Source organism: Delphinapterus leucas, chromosome 2, assembly GCF_059928025.1.
Source record: "Delphinapterus leucas isolate spDelLeu-1000000601 "Yukka" chromosome 2, BTC_Dleu_Yukka2, whole genome shotgun sequence".
NCBI classification, from domain to species: Eukaryota; Metazoa; Chordata; class Mammalia; order Artiodactyla; family Monodontidae; genus Delphinapterus; species Delphinapterus leucas.
In genome coordinates this window covers 60,636,109-60,663,006 of record NC_143130.1, presented here as the reverse complement: position 1 = coordinate 60,663,006, position 26,898 = coordinate 60,636,109, and the positions used below count along the sequence as shown (strand labels likewise).

The 26,898-nt window shown below is 43.3% G+C and overlaps 1 protein-coding gene across 2 annotated transcripts in view; it reads right to left on the bottom strand.

Moving 5' to 3' along the window:
* Positions 1–26,898, bottom strand: part of LOC111177912 (OTU domain-containing protein 7A) — a 178,475-nt gene that overhangs the window by 62,861 nt on the left and 88,716 nt on the right. For both annotated transcript variants that reach the window (XM_089906927.1, XM_089906928.1), the window contains exon 3: positions 24,540–24,758. In XM_089906927.1, the coding sequence (XP_089763053.1) occupies positions 24,540–24,758 (219 nt within the window). The remainder of the gene's footprint in view (positions 1–24,539; positions 24,759–26,898) is intronic.

The following is a 26,898-nucleotide window of genomic DNA, read 5'->3' as shown; positions in this document are numbered from 1 at the left end:
TATATGTGTGTGTGTGTGTGTGTGTGTGTCTATGAAGTCGCAGACCAGTCCTTCTACCAGGCTTCTTTGGAGAGACCAGGGGCACCCAGTCCCCCTTTCCGGTATGCTCTTGCTCTCTCTTGCTGGTTTCTCTATCTATTTTTTCTTTGAAAGTTTTAAAAAGGGCTGAGAGCAATACTCCCATCCCTCAGGACCAAGCAAATGCCAACTCTCTGTCATAATCTGCTTCAGCTCATGCCTTTCAATGTATTGAATAAAAGAAAACAACACTAAAGATCAAGTTTAAGTTCCCTTTATGTGCCTCCCCAATTTTCATTCTCATTCCTTCCTCCCCAGAGGGACCACCACATGAATTTGGTAACTTTTTCATTATGTAACATGAAGATAATGTCTTTTAAGTCATATCATAAGCAACATTAATATGCCATTAAATGTTGAAAAATGTGTGCTGTGCACAAGGCTCTGCCTCTAGTTTCTACATCAAAACCATATTATCTCCTTCTCTCCCATGTTCCTTCCCCTGTGGTCTCTGTCTCCCTCCCACCCCCACTCTCTGGGCTCACCAGTGTCCAGGCAGAGCAAGCTTATAGAGGAATGGAATATGGAATAATTGGCTGGGACTCAAAAAATTATTATCACAAAAAACAAAAGAAAAGAAAAGATATGGGACATTCTTGTAGAGAGACTAAAGAGCCATAACCAAATGCAACACAGAAACTTTGGGTCTTGGAATGAAAAACAAATTAAAAATGAGATTTGGGGGCTAACTGGGAAAATATGAATATGAGCTCTGTATTAGATAGCATATTAAGTGAATGCTATTTTTCTTAGGAGTGATAGTGTTCTGGTTTTATAGGAGAATTTTCAGAAGATACATATTTGCAATACAGAGTCAAATGGTTCAGGAAAAGTTTTATATACTTATGTATAAGTTTTTTATATATATATGTGTATTTTTATACATATATATATATATAGAGAGAGAGAGAGAGAGAGAGAGAGAGCGAGAGAGAGAAATAAAGCAAATGTGACAAAACTGAAAATTGGTGATTCTTGGTGCAAGATTTATAGATACTAATCTTCCAACTTTCCGTAGATTTGAAAATGAAGGCCATGTGAGTCTGTCCCGCAGTTTTACACATATGAGTGGAGACATTCTATTCTGGTGCCAAAGACAATTCCTCACTTGTAAAGGAATTGACTCACTTGTCTTAAGTTTTAAAAGATTGGTTGAATTCAGTTAAACATATTTGGGGGGAACCTAACTGATGCTTGTTGGACTGAACCTAACTGATACTTGTTGGACTGAAATTTTCTCCTCTTCAATAGATGAGTTGGAATTTTAACAGTTTGGTTATAATGTTTTATTTTTTCAGAGGCACAGAGCCCTGAAGCTTACAGGTGATTCCTCTGACACATATCATGTCCATGCCCTTTCACATCCATGCAGACAACATTCATAAATCACCATCCTTTTCAAGGCAGACATGCTAATCAATCATCACTCTTCCCACAAAGGAGACAGAAGACCTGCTCATCCTTGATTCAGAGCTTTATGCAATAATGGCCAAAGTTGACGATGATGCTGGAATGAATTATTCACCCATAAAGTGGGCTTTGGAAAATCTGTATTTGAAGAACTGAGACCAAAGGGTCTAATATAGTGAAGGGCTTGGAGAGGCAGCTGTCAGAGTGGTTAAGTGCAGGAACTCTGGGGGTAGACTTCATGAGTTCAAATCTCAGTTCCACTGTTTCTTAGTGGTGTGACCTTGGGCAAGTTACTAACCTCTCTGTGTCTTGGTCCCCTCTTCTGAAAAATGGGGATAGTAACAGTATTGACCTAATAGAGTTTTTATGAATAATATATTATTTAACATTTGAAAATCACTTAAAACAGGGCTTGACGTATAGAAAGCATTGTATATGTGTTTTTGTTAAAACAGGTTCAAAACCCTTGGTTAAATCAAGGAGTGTACTTACAAATAAACCAACGGTAAATGACTGAATGAACCAATACCCTTTGGCTTAAAAAGTACCTTCACATACTAAGGTCCTTTTGGGGGTAAGCAGGGTTGCTTTTGCATTCACAGAGGAAACATCTAAGAAAAGGAAGCTCTTTTTGTGCAGACTGCCTGGTACTGCTCCGTAAGGTCCATTGGTGCACAAGGAGGTGAGGAGCCATCTAGGAGCTTCTACTGGGCTTTGCTGCAGTATTTTTTTTTTAGAGGTTTTGCTTGTTTCCTTGTTTCACCTCATTGCTTCATCCAAAGCTTCACATAATGGTGTATGGCCATCTGATTCTGAGAGGTGAGTGCCAGAAAGAGAAGACAGTCCACCACTTCTTTGGGTGTGAACATAGGTGAACCTTGTTCATTTTCTGATTGACTCACAACTTTGTTCACTTTTGGTTAATTCCTCCCTCCTCCAACCCAAGAGTGACCCTGTCTCATCACCCTCCTTGCACCATCAAACTTCACCCAGGCGACAGTACCATTGGCCATTTAAAATTACTGCCTGTTTGTTTTTTAATTTTATTTCGCTGCAGTACTTTTATTGAATTTTATAGAAGTATCAGTTCATAGCACATTGGGAATTTTTTAAAAAGTGGCCCTTCGGTACACATGGCTTGAGAAGCACTGTCTAGAGGTCATTGGAAATGCAAATTACACTCTTGAATCAAGTAGGTGTCTGCAAATAGCATGACAATTTTTTTGCCTACCTTCATTGTTTAGGTTGTGGTATTTGGAGAAAGAGACTTTAAAGAAAAAAGTTGAGTAGGTGTAAGGGGAAAGGAATCCTGTTAGGAATATAAGGGAGGAATAGGAGCTCAGCTAGCCTTATAGGTACCAAGTCCAAGGGACCAAAGAAAATGACTCTAAACACTCTGAACTATTTCTTACATCCCTACAACCTCCCATGATATTTACTTTTGTTATTCTCTATTTAATTATTCTCAATTTCTCTGTAAGGCTTAACAAAAAGTAATTCAAAATAATAAATTATTTTAAATTGTGTGCATGTGTGTAGAACAGCAAAGACAGTGGGAGAGGAAGGCTTTGTCATCCAACGTTAGAAGAGAGAAGCTCCCATCTCTGAGACAAGGGGGAGGACATAGGTTTAAAGAGAAAAAAGGATCAGAGAAAATAAAAGTCCTCTGCGTCAACAATCCTTTGAAACATATATCTAAGATTGAAATAAAGTGTGGTAAATCCCTAATGACCAAAAGATAAATATGGAATGGAAATTAGAAATATGCTCTTAACCTGCAACTACCTGTGGGTGGAGACATTTTGCCCATTTAATCGCTACACAAGAACCAGAAAAAAGGCCTTGAGGCCTGTGATGTGGGGAATTGGGATTGAGGACCCCTTCCCTACTCCCCCAAACATAATGTTAGGACCCTCAAAAACTATTCCTTGAGTCCAAGGATTAGAAGTAATTTTCCTACTGGCAAAGGAAGCTGAGAAGTACATTTGTCTCTTCTAGACTGGGATTAGCACAGGAGAAAAAAAAAGAAAGCCCAAAACAACTTCTCCCATAAATGTTGTAATTATTGACTTGGCTCTGATTTGAGCTAAAATTGATTTGTGGCTTGGAACCCCTAAGCCAAGAAATTACCATAAAAGTTGATTATAAGATGGTAATTTCCCTTGGGAGTCTGGCAAAAACGATCAAACAAATATATTGCTCAACGTCACTGAGTACACTCTCAACACAGGCCATACAAGATTCCCACAGATAAATGTCCTGCTCACAACCCCAAATTACAAACCTAACAGGAAACAAGCTATGTAAGAGCCACAGACACAAAATCAGCTATTCATAGATATCTATGAACTTGAGGTTAAGAATTGTCAGCTAGAGACTATAAACAAGTATATTTAAAATGTTAAAGACATAAAAGAATGAAACAGAACACGACCAAAGAATAGGAGGTAGGTTTGGAAAACAAAAATAGAAGTTAAAAATGGAAGATGACAATTAAGATAAAAAACTCAGAATCAGTTTAATAACAGATTAGACATCACTGAGAAAAAAATTAATATACTTGAAGATAAGTCAGAAGACATTACCCAGAATGCAACTAAGAGGGAAAAAAAGACAGAGAGAGAGAATACAAAAAAGAGGTTATGAGACAAGAAGAACAGATTGAAAAGTTCTAACAATGTCTAACTGAAATTTGGAAAAAAATGAGGCAAGGCAATAGTGAAGAGATTCTGACTGAGGATTTTCCAAAAGAAATATATAGAAATAAATTCACAGATTTAATAAGGCTAAGACATTTCAAGTAAAACAAACAAAAATAATATGTTCCTTAGCAAATTCTTGTGAAACCGCAGAGTATTAAAGACAAAGAAAAGATCTTAGAGCAGACTTTAAAAAGATTATTCTCAAAGGAGTGGCAGACTGACAGCTAATGTCTCAAAAGAAACAATGGAAAACAGAATAATATCTTCAATGTGCTGAATGAAAATAACTGGTAACCTAGGATACTATTTCTAAGAAAAATGTTTTTCAGAAATGGGGGTAAAACAAACACATTTTAAAACTAATAAAAACTGAGAGAGTAACACAGAAGACACTCATCCAAGAAAATTCTAAAGGATGAACTTCAAATAGAAGGAGGATCTGATATGTAAGAAGAAATGAAGAGAAACAGAAATGGTAAATATATGGGTAACGCTAAATGAACACTGACTGCATAAAACAATAATAATAATGTCTGATGAGATTAAAAACACAGAACTAAAGTATCGATAAATGACACTAACTTATAAATCAGGAGGGGTGGTGAATAAAATGAATCCAGTGTAAGGTCCCAGTATTATCTGGGCATAGGTTAAGATGTTGATTAATCTGAGATGTGATTCATATGCATGTTAGATTTTTTAAGGCAACCTCTCAATAACTGATAGAGAGTGTATACCTTCAAAACTAGTAGAGGAAAAGAATAAAATGATTAAAAAATAATCAGAAGATTTAAAGGAGGGCTTGTAAAGGAAGAAAAAAACCCACATAGAACAGGGATAAATAGTGGTTACACTAAAAATTACTGCATTCACTAAAAGATAAAAGTTGTCAAACTGATTTTAAGAATAAAGCAACCACATGCTGTTTACAAAAGACACGTAAAACATAGGCATCCAAAGTGCTAAAGGTTAAAGTATGACAAATGGTGCAAATTTTAACATAAAGAAAGCTAGGATAACTGTATTAATATCAAAGGCAAAAAGCATAACTAGAATTAAATAGGCACTTCACAATGTTAAGTAACTCAATTCATAAATATGTAACTTTAGTTGCTGTATCTAATAACATATCTTCAGATTTAGATATGATTAAGTATCTATAAAAATAAAAGAAGATACAGACAAGTGTACAATCACAATGGGAGATTTTAATGCATCTCTCGCAGTAATTAAAAGAACAAGTATAAAAAATAGATATATAAATTTGAAAAACACAATTAATGACAAAATGGACATATGCAAAACAATGCAGTCCCAACAGAAGACTATATTCTTTTCAAACACACATGGAAAATTAAAAAATAAACCATATTTTGGGCTATAAAGCAAAAGTATGTACACATATAGACCATGTGCTCTGACCACAGAGCAATTAAGCTAGAAGTCAATAATAACAGTAACTAGGAATATTTCAAAGATTTTCCATATATTTAGAAATTGAGAAACAGTTCCAATAATTCATGGGTCAAAGAATAAATCAAAGTGAAAATTAGAAAAATTTTGGGGGCTGTATAATAGTGAAAACACTACGTTTCAAAACTTGTGGGATGTAGCTAAAATAATCAGAGAGAATTAATAACTTTCAATGCTTATAAGAGAAAAGAAGAGGGGCTAAGAATTAATGAATTAAGCATTCATCTCAGGAAGTTAGAAAAGAAACATTAAAAATGTAGAAAGAGGGTTTCCCTAGTGGCGCAGTGGTTGCGAGTCTGCCTGCCGATGCAGGGGACACGGGTTCGTGCCCCGGTGTGGGAAGATCCCACATGCCGTGGAGTGGCTAGGCCCGTGAGCCATGGCCGCTGAGCCTGCACGTCCGGAGCCTGTGCTCCGCAACGGGAGAGGCCACAACAGTGAGAGGCCTGCATACCGAAAAAAAAATAAAAATGTAGAGAGAGACCTTCAAGATGGTGGAGGAGTAAGAAGTGGAGATCACCTTCCTCCCCACAAATACATCAGAAATACATCTACATGTGGAACAATTCCTACAGAACACCTACTGAACGCTGGCAGAAGATCTCAGACTTCCCCAAAGGCAAGAAACTCCCCACGTACCTGGGTAGGGCAAAAGAAAAAAGAAAAAAACAGGGACAAAAGAATAGGGACGGGACCTGCACCTCTGGGAGGGAGCTGTGAAGGAGGAAAAGTTTCCACTCACTAGGAAGCCCCTTCACTGGGGGAGACGGGGGGTGGCGGGGGGAAGCTTCGGAGCCACAGAGAAGAGCGCAGCAACAGGGGTGCAGAGGGCAAAGCGGAGAGATTCCCACACAGAGGATCGGTGCCGACCAGCACTCACCAGCCTGAGAGGCTTCTTTGCTCACCCGCCGGGGTGGATGGGGGTTGGGAGCTGAGTCTCAGGCTTTGGAGGTCAGATCCCAGGGAGAGGACTGGGGTTGGCTGCTTGAACACAGCCTGAAGGGGGCTAGTGTGCCACAGCTAGCCAGGAGGGAGTCCGGGAAAAAGTCTTGAACTGACCAAGAGGCAAGAGTCCATTGTTTTGGGGTGCGTGAGGAGAGGGGATTCAGAGCACTGCCTAAATAAGCTCCAGAGACAGGCACGAGCCGTGGCTATCAGCGTGGACATCAGGATGGGCATGAGACACTAAGGCTGCTGCTGCAGCCACCAAGAAGCCTGTGTGCAAGCACAGGTCACTATCCACACCTCCCCTCCCAGGAGCCCACCACTGCCAGGGTCCCGTGATCCAGGGACAACTTCCCCAGGAGAACACACGGCACGCCTCAGGCTGGTGCAACGTCATGCTGGTCTCTGCCGCTGCAGGCTTGCCCCGCACTCCGTACCCCTCCCTCTCCAACCCGGCCAGAGTGAGCCAGAGACCCCTAATTAGCTGCTACTTTAACCCTGTCCTTTCTGAGCAAAGAACAGACGCCCTCAGGCGACCTACATGCAGAGGCAGGGCTAAATCCAAAGTTGAATCCTGGGAGCTGTGTGAACAAAGAGGAGGATCCCACAGGAGCAGCAGATTAAACCTCCACAATCAACTTGATGTACGCTGCATCTGTGGAATACGTGAATAGACAACGAATCATCCCAAAATTGAGGTGGTGGACGTTGGGAGCAACTGTAGACTTGGGGTTTGCTTTCTGAAAATAATTTGTTTCTGGTTTTATGTTTATCTTAGTTTAGTATATAGAGTTTAGTATCATTGGTAGATTTGTTTATTGATTTGGTTGCTCTCTTCTTTTTTTTAATATATATATATATATTTCCTTTTTCTGAGTGTGTATGTGTATGCTTCTTTCTGTGAGTCTGTCTATATAGCTTTGCTTTTACCATTTGTCCTAGGGTTCTGTCTGTCCGTGTTTTTGTTTTGTTTTTAGTATAGTTTTTAGCGCTTGTTATCATTGGTGGATTTGTTATTTGGTTTGGTTGCTCTCTTCTTTCTTTCTTTTTTTAATTACTTTTTAATTATTATATTTTTAATAATTTTTTATTTTAATAACTTTCTTTTCTTTTCTTTTCTTCTCCCTTTTCTCCTGAGCCATGTGGCTAACAGGGTCTTCATGCTCCAGCCAGGTTTCAGGCCTATGCCTCTGAGGTGGGAGAGCCAAGTTCAGAACACTGGTCCAACAGAGACCTCCTGGCTCCACATAATATCAAATGGCTAAAGCACTCCCAGAGATCTCCATCTCAACGCTAAGACACAGCTCCACTCAACAACAAGCAAGCTATAGTGCTAGACACACTATGCCAAACAACTGTCAAGACAGGAACACAACCCCTCCCAATAGCAGAGAGGATGTCTAAAATCATAATAAGGTCACAGACACCCCAAAATACACCACCAGACGTGTTCCTGCCCACCAGAAAGACAAGATCCAGCCTCATCCACCAGAACACAGGCACCAGTCCCCTCCACAAGGAAGCCTACACAACGCAGTGAACCGACCTTAGCCACTGGGGGGAGACACCAAAAACAACGAGAACTACGAACTTGCAGCCTGTGAAAAGGAGACCTCAAACAAAGTAAGTTAAGCAAAATGAGAAGACAGAGAAACACACAGCAGATGAAGGAGAAAGGCAAAAACCCACCAGACCAAACAAATGAAGAGGAAATAGGCAGTCTACCTGAAAAAGAATTCAGAGTAATGATAGTAAATATGACCCAAAATCTTGGAAATAGAATGGAGAAAATACAAGAAACATTTAACAAGGACCTAGAAGAACTAAAGAGAAAACAAACAATGATGAACAACACAATAAATGAAATTAAAAATACTCTAGAAGGAATCAATAGAATAACTGAGACAGAAGAACAGATAAGTGACCCGGAAGATAAAATAGTGGAAATAACTACCACAGAGCAGAAGAAAGAAAAAAGAATGAAAATAATTGAGGACAGTCTCAGAGACCTCTGGGACAACATTAAACGCACCAACATTCGAATTATAGGGGTCCCAGAAGACAAACAGGAAAAGAAAGGGACTGAGAAAATATTTGAAGCGATTATAGTTGAAAACTTCCTTAATATGGGAAAGGAAACAGTCAGTGAAGTCCAGGAAGTGCAGAGAGTCCCATACAGGATAAATCCAAGGAGAAACACGCCAAGACACATATTAATCAAACTATCAAAAATTAAATACAAAGAAAACATATTAAAAGCAGCAAGGGAAAAACAACAAATAACACACAAGGGAATCCCCATAAGGTTAACAGCTGATCTTTCAGCAGAAACTCCACAAGTCAGAAGGGAGTGGCAGGACATATTTAAAGTGATGAAAGGGAAAAACCTACAACCAAGATTACTCTACTGAGGAAGGATCTTATTCAGATTCGATGGAGAAATTAAAAGTTTACAGACAAGCAAAAGCTAAGAGAATTCAGCACCACCACACCAGCTTTACAACAAATGCTAAAGGAACTTCTCTAGGCAGGAAATACAAGAGAAGGAAAAGACCTACAGTAACAAACCCAAAACAATTAAGAAAATGGTAATAGGAACATACGTATCGATAACTACCTTAAATGTAAATGGATTAAATCCTCCAACCAAAAGTCATAGTAGAGTGGCTGAATGGATGCAAAAACAAGACCCGTATATATGCTGTCTACAAGAGACCCATTTCAGACCTAGGGACATATACAGACAGAAAGTGAGGGGATGGAAAAAGATATTCCATTCAAATGGAAATCAAAAGAGAGCTGGAGTAGCAATTCTCATATCATGCAAAATGGACTTTAAAATAAAGACTATTACAAGAGACAAAGAACAACACTACATAATGATCAAGGGATCAATCCAAGAAGAAGACATAACAATTGTAAATATTTATGCACCCAGCACAGGAGCACCTCAATACATAAGGCAAACGCTAACAGCAATAAAAGGGGAAATCAACAGTAACACAATCATAGTAGGGGACTTTAACACCCCATTTTCACCAATGGACAGATAATCCAAAATGAAAATAAATAAGGAAACACAAGCTTTCAATGATACATTAAACAAGACGGATTTAATTGATATTTATAGGACATTCCATCCAAAAACAACAGAATACACTTTCTTCTCAACTGTTCATGGAACATTCTCCAGGATAGATCATATCTTGGGTCACAAAACAAGCCCTAGTAAAATTAAGAAAATTGAAATCATATCAAGTATCTTTTCCGACCACAATGCTATGAGACTAGATATCAACTACAGGAAAAAATCTGTAAAAAATACAAACACAGGGAGGCTAAACAATACACTATTAAATAACCAAGAGATCACTGAAGATATTAAAGATGAAATCAAAAAATACCTAGGGCTTCCCTGGTGGCGCAGTGGTTGAGAGTCCACCTGCCGATGCAGGGGACACAGGTTCGTGCCCCGGTCCAGGAAGATCTCACATGCTGCGGAGTGGCTGGGCCCGTGAGCCATGGCCGCTGAGCCTGCGCGTCCGGAGCCTGTGCTCCACAAAGGGAGAGGCCACAACAGTGAGAGGCCCACGTACCACAAGAAAAAAAAAAACAAAACCTAGAAACAAATGACAATGAAAACATGATGACCCAAAACCTATGGGATGCAGCAAAAGCAGTTCTAAGAGAGAAGTTTATAGCAATACAATTATACCTCAAGAAACAAGAAACATCTCAAATAAACAACTTAACCTTACACCTAAAGCTATTAGAGAAAGAAGAACAAAAAACCCCCTAAAAGTAGCAAAAGGAAAGAAATCATAAAGATCAGATCAGAAATAAATGAAAAAGAAATGAAGGAAACGATAGCAAAGATCAATAAAACTAAAAGCTGGTTCTTTGAGAAGATAAACAAAATTGATAAACCATTAGCCAGACTCATCAAGAGAAAAAGGGAGAAGACTCAAATCAATACAACTAGAAAGGAAAAAGGAGAAGTTGCAACTGACACTGCAGAAATACAAAGGATCATGAGAGATTACTACAAGCAACTCTATGCCAATAAAATGGACAACCTGGAAGAAATGGACAAATTCTTAGGAAAGTACAACCTTCTGAGACAGAACCAGGAAGAAATAGAAAATATAAACAGACCAATCACAAGCACTGAAATAGAGACTGTGATGAAAAATTTTCCAACAAACAAAAGCCCAGGACCAGATGGCTTCACAGGAAAATTCTATCAAACATTTAGAGAAAAGCTAACACCAAACCTTCTCAAACTCTTCCAAAATATAGCAGGGGGAGGAACACTCCCAAACTCATTCTATGAGGCCACCATAACCCTGATACTGAAACCAGACAAAGATGTCACAAAGAAAGAAAACTACAGGTCAGTATCACTGATGAACATAGATGCAAAAATCCGCAACAAAATACTAGCAAACAGAATCCAACAGCACATTAAAAGGATCATACACCATGATCAAGTGGGGTTTAACCCAGGAATGCAAGGATCTTCAATATATGCAAATCAGTCAATGTGATACACCATATTAACAAATTGAAGGAGAAAAACCATATGATTATCTCAACAGATGTAGAAAAAACTTTTGACAAAATTCAACACCCATTTATGATAAAAACCCTCCAGAAAGTAGGCATAGAGAGAACTTACCTCAACATAATAAAGGCCATATATGACAAACCCACAGCTAACATCGTTCTCAATGGTGAAAAACAGAAAACATTTCCTCTAAGATTAGGAACAAGACAAGGTTGCCCACTCTCAAAACTCTTATTCAACAAAGTTTTGGAAGTTTTAGCCACAGCCATCAGAGAAGAAAAAGAAAGAAAAGGAATCCAAAGTGGAAAAGAAGAAGTAAAGCTGTCACTGTTTGCAGATGACATGATACCATACATAGAGAATCCTAAGGATGCTACCAGAAAACTACTGGAGATAATTGATGAATTTGGTAAAGTAGCAGGGTACAAAGTTAATGCACAGAAATCCCTTGCATTCCTATACACTAATGATGAAAACTCTGAAAGAGAAATTAAGGAAACACTCCCATTTAGCACTGCAACAAAATGAATAAAATACCTAGGAATAAACCTACCTAAGGAGAAAAAAGACCTGTATGGAGAAAACTATAAGATACTTATGAAAGAAGTTAAAGATGATACAAACAGATAGAGAGATATACCATGTTTTTGGATTGGAAGAATCAACACTGTGAAAATGACTCTACTGCCCAAAGCAATCTATAGATTCAATGCAATCCCTATCGAACTATCAATGGCATTTTTCATAGAGCTAGAACAAAAAATTTCACAATTTGTATGGAACCATAAAAAACACCAAATAGCCAAAGCAATATTGAGAAAGAAAAACGGAGCTGGAGGAATCAGGCTCTCTGACTTCAGACTATTCTACAAAGCTACTGTAATCAAGACAGTTTGGTACTGGCACAAAAACAGAAATATAGATCAATGGAACAGGATAGAAAACCCAGAGATAAATCCACACACATATAGTCACCTTATTTTTGATAAAGGAGGCAAGAATATACAATGGAGAAAAGACAGCCTCTTCAATAGGTGGTGCTGAGAAAACTGGACAGCTACAAGTAAAAGAATGAAATTAGAACACTCCCTAACACCATAGACAAAAATAAACTCAAAATGGATTAAAGACCTAAATGTAAGGCCAGACACTATAAAACTTTTAGAGGAAAATATAGGCAGAACCCTCTATGACATAAATCACAGCAAGATCTTTTTTGACCCACGTCCTTGAGAAATATAAATGCAAAGAAAAATAAACAAATGGGACCTAATGAAACTTAAAAGCTTTTGCACAGCAAAGGAAACCATAAACAAGATGAAAAGAGAACTCTCAGAATGGGAGAAAATATTTGCAAACGAAGCAACTGACAAAGGATTAATCTCCAAAATTTACAAGCAGCTCATGCAGCTCAATATCAAAAAAACAAACAACCCAATCCAAAAATGGGCAGAAGACCTAAATAGACATTTCTTCAAAGAAGATATACAGATGAAGGATACTCAACATCACTAATCATTAGAGAAATGCAAATCAAACCTGCAATGAGTTATCACCTCACACCGGTCAGAATGGCCATCATCAAAAAATCTACAAACAATAAACGTTGGAATGGGTGTGCAGAAATGGGAACCCTCTTGCACTGTTGGTGGGAATGTAAATTGATACAGCCACTATGGAGAACAGTATGGTGGTTCCTTAAAAAAATACAAATAGAACTACCATATGACCCAGCAATCCCAGTACTGGGCATATACCCTGAGAAAACCATAATTCAAAAAGAGTCATGTACCACAATGTTCACTGTAGCACTATTTACAATAGCCAGGAAATGGAAGCAACCTAAGTGTCTATCGACAGATGAATGGATAAAGAAGATGTGGCACATATACAGAAAGGAATATTACTCAGTCATAAAAAGAAATGAAATTGAGTTATTTGTAGTGAGGTGGATGGACCTGGAGTCTGTCATACAGAGTGAAGTAAGTGAGAAAAAGAAAAACAAATACCCTATGCTAACACATATATATGGAATCTAAAAAAAAAAAAAATGGTCAGAAGAACCTAAGGGCAAGACAGGAATAAAGATGCAGACCTACTAGAGAATGGACTTGAGGATACGGGGAAGGGGAAGGGTAAGCTGGGACAAAGTGAGAGAGTGTCATGGACATATATACACTACCAAATATAAAACAGATAGCTAGTGGGAAACAGCCACATAGCAGAGGGAGATCAGCTCGGTGCTTTGTGACCACCTAGGGGGTGGGATAGGGAGGGTGGGAAGGAGGGAGATGCAAGAGGAAAGATATATGGGGACATACATATATGTATAACTGATTCACTTTGTTATAAAGCAGAAACTAACACATCATTGTAAACCAATTATACTCTAATAAAGATGTTAAAAAAAGGAATACTTATACTAGAATAAAGTATTAGTTGTTTATCTGAAATGCAAAAGAAAAAATAAAACCTAATGAGAACATTACAGGAGATGAAAGATCAATATTTCCCATGAACATCGATGTCAAAATCCTAATCGAAACACTAGCAAATCAAATTTAACGATACACAAAAGGCATGATATCATAACTAAATGAGGTTTACTCCAGGAATGTACGAGTGGGTAAACATTTGAAAATCAACAATATAATCCACCAGTGTACTGAAAAAAAGGAGGAAAATCATATGATCACTTCAACAGATGAAGAAAAAGCATTTGATAACTTTCAATATCATTTATGAATGATAAAAACATAGCGAACCAGGAATGGAAGGTGACTGCCTTAATCTGATATGTAGTATCTACAAAAATGCTACAGCTAACATCATATTTAATGGTGAAATAGTACAAATTTCACTCTGAGACTGGAAACTAGCCAAGGATATCTGCTATTAACTCTCCAATTCAAAAATTTCCTGGAGGGTCTACCCAATGCAACAAGACAAAAAGAACCACCCCCCACCAACTGGAAAGGAAAAAATAAAACTATCATTCTTTGCGGTTTATAGGTCATGAACCTAGAAAGTCCAAAAGATTCTACAAATTACTAGAATTTATAAGTAAATTTAGAAAGGTTCTAGAATACAAGATCAATAAATAAGAAGAAATTGTATTTCTATATCTCAGCTGTTGCTGGCATTTGAAAGATGTGTTTTACAATAAAAAAATACATAAAATGCATAGAGATAATCTAATGAATAACATTCAAGTCCTTTACTTTGAAAACTAAAAAATATTTGTGAGAGAATTAAGGAACATACCATGACCATGACTAGGAGATTTAACATTGCAGAGATATCAATTTTCTCTCAATTGATCTATAGATTAATTTATATGTAATTAACTTACATAGGTTCCATATTAAATATATAATTATTCTATATAGAGTTCATATACATTAATTTATATAGAAATGCAAAGGCTGTGAATAGCAAAGACAAATCACAAGAAGAAAAACAAAGCTGGAGGACTTACACTGCATGGTAAGACTTAAACTGTGGTCATTTTGTTCCAAGGACAGAAATACCAATGGAACAAAATAAAGTCTGAATCAGACCACACATATACAATCACCTGCTTTATGTCAAAGTTTACCTTGCAGCATAATAGAGAAAGAATGGTTTCAACAATGGTACCAGGGCAGGTGTGTAAACATACGGGAAAACGGACTTTCACCACATGTCACACCATATATAAAAGTTATTTTTAGGTGGGTTGTAGATTTAAATGTGAAAGGCAGAAGTTTTTATCTTCAGAAACCTGGGGTAGGCAAAGATTTCTTAAACCAAAATAGAAGTTCTCGAAGTAAAGAAAAAAAAGGTAAATTTAACTACTTTAGTATTAAGATCATCTGTTCATTAAAGTGTATCAGTCAGAGAGTAAAAGGGCAGCCCATAGAGTGGGTGGAGTCTGTGATACACATCTGATAAAGGACTCATATTCAGAATGTGTAAGGAATTCCCACAAATCAATCAAAAAGACAAAGGTAAAAATGGGCAAAATGCTGAAAAGGCACCCAACAAAAGAGGATATTCAAATGGCCAGTAACATGAAAAGGTACTCAACTTTATCAGCCACCAGAAAATAGAAATTAAAGCCACTATGGGACTACCACACTTCCAACACAGTGACTAAAATGGAAAGACAAAAAATGTGGGCTATCCAGAACCCTCAACAGTGGAAGAGCGAAATGGTACATCCACACTTCAGAAAACTATTTGAAAAACTGTTATAAAGCTGAATATATGTAAATCCTATAATCCAGCAATATTGTAATAGGGAAGAAACTTTGTGTTCTATTACAAATGAATCACTAAAGGGATGTTTCCTCTAAGCTTAAATTATACATAACGGCCCATCTCTGCGAACCCTGCCTCCCAGGTAATGAGCATTAAGCTAAAATACCTCTGTTTAGCTCACAGGAAACATCCTGACCAGGCCCACCTGTGAATAACTGCTGGAGGAAGAAATTAACACCTCCCCTCCGGAGGCTGATGGGAACCAGGAAGTGTTTGACTTTACTCCCTTCCCTTTTAGTATAAAAGAAGCCTGAATTCTAACTCAGGCAAGATGATTTTTGGGACGCAAGTCCACCATCTTCTTGGTTACCTGGCTTTCCAATTAAAGTTGTTATCCCTTGCCCCAACAATTCATCTTTCGATTTATTGGCCTATTGTGCTGAGAGCAGTACGAGCTTGGACTCCGTAACAATACCACTCCTAGGTATGTATCTTCAGAAACATATTCATGTGTTCATTGAAAACATGTACAAGAATTCCATAATGACACTCTTTACAATAATCAAAAATTGGAAACAACCCAACTGTTACGGACTGAATGTGTTCCCCCATATTCGTATGTTGAAGCCCTAACCCTGGTGTGGCTATATTTGGAGATGGGGCCTCTAAGGGAGTAATTAACGTTAAATGAGGTCAGAAAGGTGGGGCCCTGATCTGAACAGGATCAATGTCCTTGTAAGAGACACCAGAGAGCTCATTCTGCCTCCCTTTCTCCCCCGAGGGTCTTTCACAGGAAAGACCACATGAAGACAAGAAGGTGCTTGTATACAAGCCGGGAGGAAAGCCCTCACCAGAAACAGGATCAGTTGGCACCTTGATCTGGGACTTCCAGCCTCCAGGACTGATAGAAAATATATTTCTGTTGTTTAAGCCACCCAGTCTGTGGTGTTTTATTATGGCAGCCCAGATTGACCATGACACCAAACGTCCATCATAATATGATGGATAAATAATTTGTAGTATGTGCACAAAGGCACATCTTGTTCTATTGCACTTGGCTTTAGTGAGCTTTTTACAAACTGAATGTTTGTGGCAACACTGCATCAAGCAAGTCTGTCAGCATCATTTTCCAGCAGCATTTTCTCTAACTGTGTCTCTGGGTCACATTTTGGTAATTCTCACAATATATCAAACTTTTTCATTATTATTATATTATTACAGTGATCAGTGATCTTTGATGTTACTACTATGACTCATGAAGACCCAGATGATGGTTAGCATTTCTTTAGCAATAAAGTATTTTTAATTAAGGTATGTACATTGGTTTATTAAATGTGCTGTTGCACGATATAGTATAAACATAACTGTTATATGCACTGGAAAACCAAAAAATTCGTGAGACTTTCTTTGTTGCATTATTTGCTTTACTGTGGTGGTCTGGAACCAGACCCAAAAAATCAGAGGTCTGCCTGTACATTGCAACACTAATTATGAGAAAAAATAAACTATAATTACACTTAACAACATGGATGCACCTCTCATACCCCTCAGGGACCAGGAGCGCCCCTGCTCCCCCTGTCACTTCTGAGCCATCTCTCCTCCCTCCAGACTTGCACCCTCCCTCTAGGGACCCACACCAGCGACATGCCGGGCATACTTAGCAGCATCAACTTTCTGTCACTGCCCCTCAGTCCTGGAGATGTGGGACCTTGGTGCAGGGACTGCCGGCCACCTCATCCCCAGTCACTTCCAGAGATTTGAAGGAGTACTTCTTTTCAGTGGTGTCCCCAAGCACGCTTAATCCTTGCCCCCAGGTTGCTGTATGTCTGTACTGCATCATGTACTCCACAGGCCCTCTGCAGGTGTGTCTACCTCTGGCAGAACTGCATCTCTGTGCCGGGCTTGGGCTCAGGATGGCTGATACACACTGGGAGATGGGGTCTGGGCCCCCCAGGCCTCCCGTGTGCTGATGGGAGGACGGAGAGAAAGTGTGACCTGAGCTTGAGGGAGACAGCGTCATTACACGAGGTCAGGCGTGGGGCTGTCCTGCCCAGAGGGAAGGGAACGCACTCCCGTAACTTACAGAAGCCGCTTTATCTGACCCCACTCTCATCCTCTAGAACACAGATTTCTTCTTTTCCTTCCCGTTCACCTCACGATCTGAGATCCTAATGTAACTAGCACTGTCTCCCCGCAATGATTCAAGGCTCTCCCTGGGGCTTCTGAGAAATCAGGGGAAGCACGTACATTTCGGGGTGGGAATACCACCTGAAAAGGTGCCCCTTTGATACAATTCAGACAGTGTTCTTGCCCAAATTCTCCTTCTAAGCCTCCTCCTCTTCACCACCACGCTCACCTTCTAGAAAATATGTCCCAGGGCTGGTCACCAATGTGTTCCCAGGTCAGGGAGAGGATGCCTTGGAAATCAGCATGTGTGTCAGATGACACTTCATTATCTTCAAAAACTTAAGCACTAATTAACTGCTCATATATGTCAAATAGGGCACCCCATGAAGCCAGGCTTAACCAGACAGAATCTGCTCCCATCAGACCCTAAGCCCCCTCCTCCAGGGGGGCTGTTTCCCCACCTTGCCCAGGACTCTGGACACAGGAGGGGAAGCACGGTGGTGTGAATTCACCAGCACCGCATGTTTCATCTCGAAGTAATCTTGCACACTAGAAGTCATCCTTCATCTAGAAGGAATCTCCTACACCTAGAATTAACCTTTTGTGATCTGAGAATTAATGCCATCTTCAACAAGCCACCTTCCCTAGACATGCTACCTTTCATTCACATTTCTTATGGGAAATTTATCATTTTCTAAATATCAATTCAGCCCACATATCCAGTCACACTTTTCACATAATTGAATCACAACAAGACTTAGTTATGTGGCTAGGGGATGGAAGGCAAGATTTTAGTGGTTTGATTTAAGTTTGGTCCTGGAAGTTAAGACTCTTACCCAGTTGAGAGCATTCCTGGGGCTGTTAGTCAGCTGTGGCTACTATGGAAGATCACCCAGCTATGGTAAATGCCAGCACCTTCCAGCCTCTGGAGAACAAAAATGGCCCAGTGCTATTCTAACATCTCCAGCTAGATCCAGAATGGGATGCCCAAGATAAAGGATTTTTTGCAGGAGAAGTGGGATTGAGAATATGGTTCAAAGTTCCTATTCCAAGCTTGGACAGGGTGGTAGTTCACATCTCCCCACACAATGACTTCATTTAAGAACAGAAAAAAAAACATGGGAATGAATACTGTGAATGTTAAAAAACAAAAAAGAAATCTTGAGCTCCTACAGAGATGAAAATCAGATGAACATCACTAAGGGAAGGCTGTAGTATTACGTAGTGGTGAGGGGCCATTAATCACTTATTCTGCCTTTTCCAAGTAACATGATAATAGGACCACTTAATTTGGGTGGTTACTGCATAGTTTAAAATAAGATGTCATATGTATCACAATGTTCATTGCAGCACTATTTACAATAGCCAGGACATGGAAGCAACCTAAGTGTCCATCGACAGACGAATGGATAAAGAAGATGCGGCACATATATACAATGGAATATTACTCAGCCATAAAAAAAAACGAAATTGAGTTATTTGTAGTAAGGTGGATGGACCTAGAATCTGTCATACAGAGTGAAGGAAGTCAGAAAGAGAAAAATAAATACCATATGCTAACACATATATATGGAATCTAAAAAAAGAAAGAAAAAGTTCTGAAGAACCTAGGGGCAGGACAGGAATAAAGACACAGACATAGAGAATGGACTTGAGGACACGGGCAGGGGGAAGGGTAAGCTGGGACAAAGTGGGAGAGTGGCATTGACTTACATACACTCCCAAATGTAAAACAGATAGCTAGTGGGAAGCAGCCACATAGCACAGGGAGATCAGCTCGGTGCTTTGTGACCACCTAGAGGGGTGGGATAAGGAGGGTGGGAGGGAGACACAAGAGGGAGGGGATATGGGGATATATGTAAACGTATAGCTGATTCACTTTGTTGTACAGCAGAAACTAATGCACCATTGTAAAGCAATTATACTCTAATGAAGATGCTAAAAAAGAAAAGATGTCATTTTGCTTGTCACCCATGAAGACACTTAGATGAAAGAAAACAATGGGACAATTCTCTAGCAGAAAGACGAGCACATTTTTGCCCTAAATATGACCCTGTGATTCCCTTTAATATCCCTGCCCTTCTGCAGCCACCCCACACACCCAGCGCCACTGACCTCCCTTCTCTGGGCATCACTGTGCTGTGCACGTGCTTCTGAGATTTCCTCCAATGGGACTGTGATGATTTGCTCCTGGTCTGTCTCCCTTATGTTTCTGCCCATGCTCCAGACTCCCTCATCCACCTGGTACCCAACAGTGCACAGGGCTGTGTCAGGGGTGCTGTGGGAGGCCCCTACGATGGGCATATCCCTCCTGCAGATTTCATCCCACACTAACTCCCATATCTGCATCCTTAGCCCAGACTGTTCCTGAGCTCCACACCCACATTTTCAACTGGACAGCAATTTTCCAAGTCTCACCAGGATCTCAGACTTTGCTTCTCCATCCCCCCCAACCCCTCCTCCAAGGGTCTGCATCTCTGCACAGCACCACCATCTACCCATGTGCTAAAGGCAACATTTTCAGGGTCACGCTCGACTCCTCTCTTTCTGCCATTGCCCCATCCAATCCATCAGCGAGACCTGCAGGTCTTTCCTCAAAACTGGTCCTGCCTTCACATCTAGCTGCTTCTCATCACCTCCACTGCTGCCCCCATGGCGCTGGGCTAACGCAGCAGCTGCCCACCACGCTGTTCCTGCTCCTTTTTCCTCTGCAGAGTCCACTCTCAACACGGCAGCCAGGACGTGTCAGTGTGAATCCAAACACGTCACCACCCCTTCTCAAAGCCCTTCCGGGGCTGCACAGCCTCCCTTCTGTGAACCCCAAGGCTCAGGAGTGTTCCCTGGCCCCTGCTACCATTCTCTCACCTTCCTTTCCAACCCCTCCAGTCCTCACTCCATCCGCTCCCGTGTCCCGCCTTACTTAAATGTGCCAAGGCTTTGATGGTGTCCATGGCTCATTCCTCCCTGCCCTCAAGAGCCCTGCCTCGTGCTCCCTCCCTCCACTTCAGAGCCCCTACCTCGTGGCCTCACGCCATATTGATGGCCCACCTTGTCACCTTTCTTCCCCACTAGAACTTCATCTCCATGAGCGCAGCAATTTCACCTGCGTTGTTCGCAGCGATGGGACACCCAGCACCTGGGTGGGGTGTCTGTAAGAGTGCAGGTCAAGCTTGCCTTGGCTGAATCTGTCTTGGCAGCTGTCCTGCCTACGACTTTAAGATGGAAGGAAGTGAGGCTCCAGGGGGCCTCTCAGCTGATTTGGGATAAGGCGGGGCTGCGCTGACTCACATGAAAACCTGCACATTTCAGGGCTTCTCTGCCAGATTTGCTCCAATCCAACTCTCCTCCCGTGGAGACAGACTCAACACCACAACTCAGAGGTGTCCCCACACTTTCTGACGTCTAGACCTCAGTGTCCCGTGTGTGCAGTAACTGCTGTATGCAGACATGCCTCTGCCTTTGGAGCCACGAACTCGCTGGAGCATCACACCATCTCATCCACACTGTGGGGGTATCCCAAAGGGGTGCCAGATGTTACTTTCCAAACTGAGAGACCCATGATTTCTGCGTCTTCTTACGTGTGAATGCAGCAGGATAACCCGGTTGAGAAACAAATGCTTTCTTGCATTCTCATCTTCCTTCCTCTCTCAGGAGGTCAGCGGTTTTATGTCCTGAAAATGTGGCCCTCCTGTTGTCCCCAACTGTCATGGGGTGGGAGTACGTCATGCCCTCCGGGGTTTTAAGGCCCGAGGAGAATGGCACTCCCTCTCCTGTGGGTTCTGTGGGAGGTGAAGCTTCACTACTCGATACACAGACTCCTCAAACAGGTGGGGCTGCCCACGTGCCTTGGGGAGCTGGAGGACCATTCTGGATACCCGCCCTACGCTGGGCTCCGAGGGAGTGGAGCTGGGTCCCTGGGAGGGACAGCTGGACCATAGGCAACACAGGCCATCTTCTTGGCCCATTTTCTTTCTTTTTTAAAAATTTGTTTATTTTGTTTTTGGCTGTGTTGGGTCTTTGTTGCTGCATGTGTACTTTCTCTAGTTGCAGTGAGCGGGGGCTACTCTCCGTTGCTGTGCGCGGGCTTCTCATTGTGGTGGCTTCTCTTGTTGAGGAGCAAGGCTCTAGGCGCGTGGGCTTCAGTAGTTGCAGCATGTGGGCTCAGTAGCTGTGGCATGCGGGCTCTAGAGTGCAGGCTCAGTAGTTGTGGTGCACGGGCTTAGTTGCTCCACAACATGTGGGATCTTCCTGGACCAGGGCTCGAACCCGTGTCCCCTGCGCTGGCAGGCGGATTCTTAACCACTGCACCACCAGGGAAGTCCTTGGCCCATTTTCTGGACCACATGAGCCCTGGGTTCCCATCCAGCCCCCGGGGAGGGGCACGTCCCCCACCCTGAGGCCCTAGGACAGAGTTTACATTTCCTTCCAAACACAACTTGAATTATGTCTTGAACAAGTAGATATTTTTCTCTAAAATTTTTTTGACATCTGTATTTCCATCTCCCATGAACACAGTAAATAATATTGATTATCAATGGTTGATTCACAGCGATCTGAGCACTAATTACTGGACGGAGGAATGGACACGCTACACCTGGCCACAGTGAGCAGCTTTCTCCCTACTGTTCCTCGGTGGAGCTCTGTCTGCCCCACGGAGAGTGACAGCAGGGCCCAAGGGGCGCAGCCTGGGCCACCTCCCAGCGCCTGGCCTCCTCACTCAGCTGGGGTGGGGGGCTGAGCAGGACTCGCCGGCCTCAGCCAGTATCTCCACCAGGATCTGGCACGGAAAGAGCCTGAAGGATGATCGGGTCTACCGCTTAAAGAGAAGTTCAGAGAAGTTGATGGACGGTGGTGGTGGCAGGGGGAGAGGAATGAACGTGTATTCTGCCCTCTGTGATTTTCCAGTCCTCACCTTCCAGTCCTCGTTGAACCCTGACGGTCAGACCCTCCTTGCCCAGGATCACATTCCTGAAGGCCGGGGCACCAGTTGGCCTCCCCAAGGCCTCCTGCGGTACTGATGGGGTGCTGTCCGCAGCCCCGGGTGGGCCACCCTGCTGTCCCTTCTCTCCATCCTCTTGGCACGTGACGGAAATAAGGTACTGTGGGCGAATGTAGCATCTTAACTCCTTAAGTTTGGGTTTGTAAAAGGTGTTTTCCAAAATTGGACAGTTAGGGTAAAATAGCACCCTTTGCAAATGCCGGTCTGGAAGGTAAAATGTAAGTGATAAAAACTAATATGTGATTTATGGAAAAAACCCCACAAGAGACCTTCCAAAGGAGCAAGGGCTCTTGCTGAGCATGACAAAGCTGGCGGAAAAGGCTGGCACGGTGGAATCCATGCCCTTTACCAGGACTCGAGCTTTAGTTTTTATTTTTTAAATATTTATTTATTTATTTATTTGGCCGCATCAGGTCTTAGTTGAGGCATGCAGGATCTTTTGTTGTGGCGTCTGGGCTTCTCTCTAGCTGTGGTGCATGGGCTTCAGAGCGCGTGGGCTCTGTAGTTGTGGTGCGTGGGCTTAGCTGCCCCGTGGCATGTGGGATCTTAGTTCCCCCACCAGGGATGGAACCCGCGCCCCGTTCATTGGAAGGCGTATTCTTAACCACTGGACCACCAGGGAAGTCCCAGGACTCAGCTTAAATGAGGCAGCAATTACCGGTGCTACTGGCAACGCTTGCGGCTGAACTTTGGCAAGGGCTCGGCTGCCGTACCCTTCAAGAGAAATTAGCTCACGAAATATTTTCTTTCTTAACCTATACCAATTTTCCCTTCTCTATGAATAGTGACTCTTTGGTTTAAAATATCTCATCTGAATTACTCTCAAAGAGTCATCTTTAAAATAACCAGCCTCCAGAAGGAGGGCTTTAAGATTGCAGGTAATCTAGAGAGGCTGTTTTATGTTTGTCGATCAGTAAAAGACCTGGAGGTAAGACAGAGCCAGGTGTGGGTGTCGGTCTCTGGGTTGCTTTTGGCAGCTGTGCAGCAGCCGAGAAAATGATTTTTCCGTGGTCACAACATCAGATCCAACACAGTTATCAGGATTGCAGATCCTGTTCTCAAAGCAAACACGCCACAGGTGAGGCCCCCGAGCCCTGTGCTGAGACCTGACCGCCAGGTTGCCTAGCACAAGTAAGGCCCCACTAACCACCGTCCCCTCTTTACCTGTGTGGATTTTGTGCCCCCACGGGAGATGCACAGGGGCCTGAGAGGAAGGGCGTAGAATCCTCTACATGCATGTCTGAGAACCCCCTGAACGTGTGACTGTGCAAAGATTTACAATGCAAATGATTATGAGTGAGAAAGGGGCCGCGCTTCTCAGGAAGAACCAACATCTGTTGCAGAATTTGTTTGGAACTAGTTATTTTATCCTTAGGCACTTCAAAGAAGACAAGTTTTGGTTTGCTCCCTGAATCTCATCCTCATCAGGATGTCAGAGAAACATTAAGGAGAGGGAAGAAACCAAAGTCAAATTTTATGTTTCCTTAACCTGGAGGCTGGGGTGCCGGTGAGGGTGGGAGAGAAGCAGCTTGGTAGGGCACGTGCCATCTAACAGCACAGCCTCACCAGGCTGGCATCCGTCTTCTCCAAGTCTTTGCAGACTGGAGCACTGAGGCTCAAAGAGGTCACCTAACTTGCCTGTGTCCACAGGAATTGACAGGGTCTCTTATTTCTCTCCAAGCACAGGGTCTTTCTTATCTTTTGTTCCGCACCCAACTGGGGGCCAGGGATTGGATGGGAAAGGAGAGAAGTAAGGCAAAGCAGCCTAGGGTTCTCTTTGTAGGGGGGCTGACCTGGCCAGGCTGTATTAGCGACAAAGGGAACACTCAGGAGATCTGGGCACCACGTGGTCCTTGCTCCACATCCACCGGCTCCAGGCTAGGGCCGGGCAGGGCCCGCAGGCACCCGAGCCCGACAGCGTGTGGAGCTGGATCGCGCATCCCTCTCGCCCCCGCCCCTCCTCCCGACCAGGCGGACCTGCCTGGGGGGTACTTACCCGCCTGCTCCAGAGCCACCATTGTCGCCTGCTCGATCAAGTCTCGCTCCACGAAGCTCCGGAAGTCCTCGCTGTACACGCTCAGGTCCGGCAGCTGGAACGTGTAGATGGGCATCTCCAGTGGAAACTGCTCGTTGCTGCACTCGCTCGCCACGTGGGACCGCGCCAGGGACACGATGGCTGAGCTGGCGTGGGAGATCCCGCGCGAGAGCCGCTTCTCTGTGGGGGTGGGGGGAGGGAGACGAGGGGGGTTGAGAGATGCAGGCCTCTGCATGAGCACTCGACACATCCCACACGTGTGCACACGACACACGCGCACACATGCTCACACACGCGGATGTACACACGACACACATCCCACATGTGACCATATACACATGACACACCCCACCCGTGCGCACACATACACGTGCACGCACACATGACACACACGTGTAAACACACATGACACACTCATGCGGCACACGCGCACATGCGCACACAGAGGCACACCCATGGACACCCATACACCCATTACCCGCCGCACCAGCCCTGCCACCCCCCCAGTGTTCTCTGTAGGCCTCCCTCATGCTGGGCTAACGTCACCACAGCCTGGCACATGGCACTTAGTCATGAAACCGCTTAGAAGGAGGCTAAGCGTAAGTCCGCCACACAAATGCTCAGCATCCTTAAAGATCACCAGACTTGCTTCCTGGGTCTTAAGCTACATGGAATTCAGCTCAACAGAGCTGCCCTCCTCTGGAATGAAATGCTACACGGGGGACTGCCTTTGTTTTTATGCATTTATATATATATCTTTTTCTTTTTTTTTTTTGTGGTACGCGGGCCTCTCACTGTTGTGGCCTCTCCCGTTGCGGAGCACAGGCTCCGGACGCACAGGCTCAGAGGCCATGGCTCACGGGCCCAGCCGCTCTGCAGCATGTGGGATCTTCCCGGACCGGGGCATGAACCCATGCCCCCTGCATCGGCAGGCGGACTCTCAACCAGTGCACCACCAGGGAAGCCCGCATTTATATTTTTAAAGTGAGAAGCAATCCACTCAGCTTCCTCCACTGAGGCTTGTATTTTAAGATAGGTCACCTTTATTAAAGTTACTCTGGGAGACAGGAGAAGATGGCGGAGGAGTAGGACGCGGAGATCACCTTCCTCCCCACAAATACATCAGAAATACATCTACACGTGGAACTGCTCCTATAGAACACCCACTGGACGCTGGCAGAAGACCTCAGACCTCCCAAAAGGCAAGAAATTCCCCACGTACCTGGGTAGGGCAAAAGAAAAAAGAAAAAACAGAGACAAAAGAATAGGGATGGGACCTGCACCAGTGGGAGGGAGCTGTGAAGGAGGAAAGGTTGCCACACACTAGGAAGCCCCTTCGTGTGCAGAGACTGCGGGTGGCAGAGGGGCGAAGCTTCAGAGTCATGGAGGAGAGCACAGCAACAGGGGTGCGGAGCGCAAAGCGGAAAGATTCCCGCACAGAGGATCGGTGCCGACCAGCACTCACCAGCCCGAGAGGCTTGTCTGCTCACCCACCGGGGCGGGTGGGGGCTGGGAACTAAGGCTCTGGCTTCGGAGGTCAGATCCCAGGGAGAGGACTGGGGTTGGCTGCGTGAACACAGCCTGAAGGGGGCTAGTGCGCCACGGCTAGCCAGGAGGGAGTCCGGGAAAAGTCTGGAGCTGCCGAAGAGACAAGAGACTCTTTCTTCCCTCTTTGTTTCCTGGTGCGCGAGGAGAGGGGATTAAGAGCGCCGCTTAAAGGAGCTCCAGAGACGGGCATGAGCCGTGGCTATCAGCATGGACCCAGCATGAGACGCTAAGGCTGCTGCTGCCGCCACCTAGAAGCCTGTGTGCAAGCACAGGTCACTATCCACACCTCCCCTCCCGGGAGCCTGTGCAGCCCGCCACTGCCAGGGTCCCGTGATCCAGGGACAACTTCCCCGGGAGAACACACAGCGCGCCTCAGGCTGGTGCAACGTCATGCTGGCCTCTGCCGCCGCAGGCTCGCCTGGCATCTGTACCCCTCCCTCCCCACGGCCTGAGTGAGCCAGAGCCCCCGAATTAGCGGCTCCTTTAACCCCGTCCTGTCTGAGCGAAGAACAGATGCCCTCAGGCGACCTACATGCAGAGGCGGGGCCCAATCCAAAGCTGAACCCCAGGAGCTGCGCGAACAAAGAAGGGAAAAGGAAATTTCTCCCAGCAGCCTCAGAAGCAGCGGATTAAAGCTCCACAATCAACTTGATGTACCCTGCATCTGTGGAATACATGAATAGACAACGAATCATCCCAAATTGAGGAGGTGGACTTTGGGAGCAAGATTTATGATTTTTTCCCCGTTTCCTCTTTTTGTGAGTATGTATAT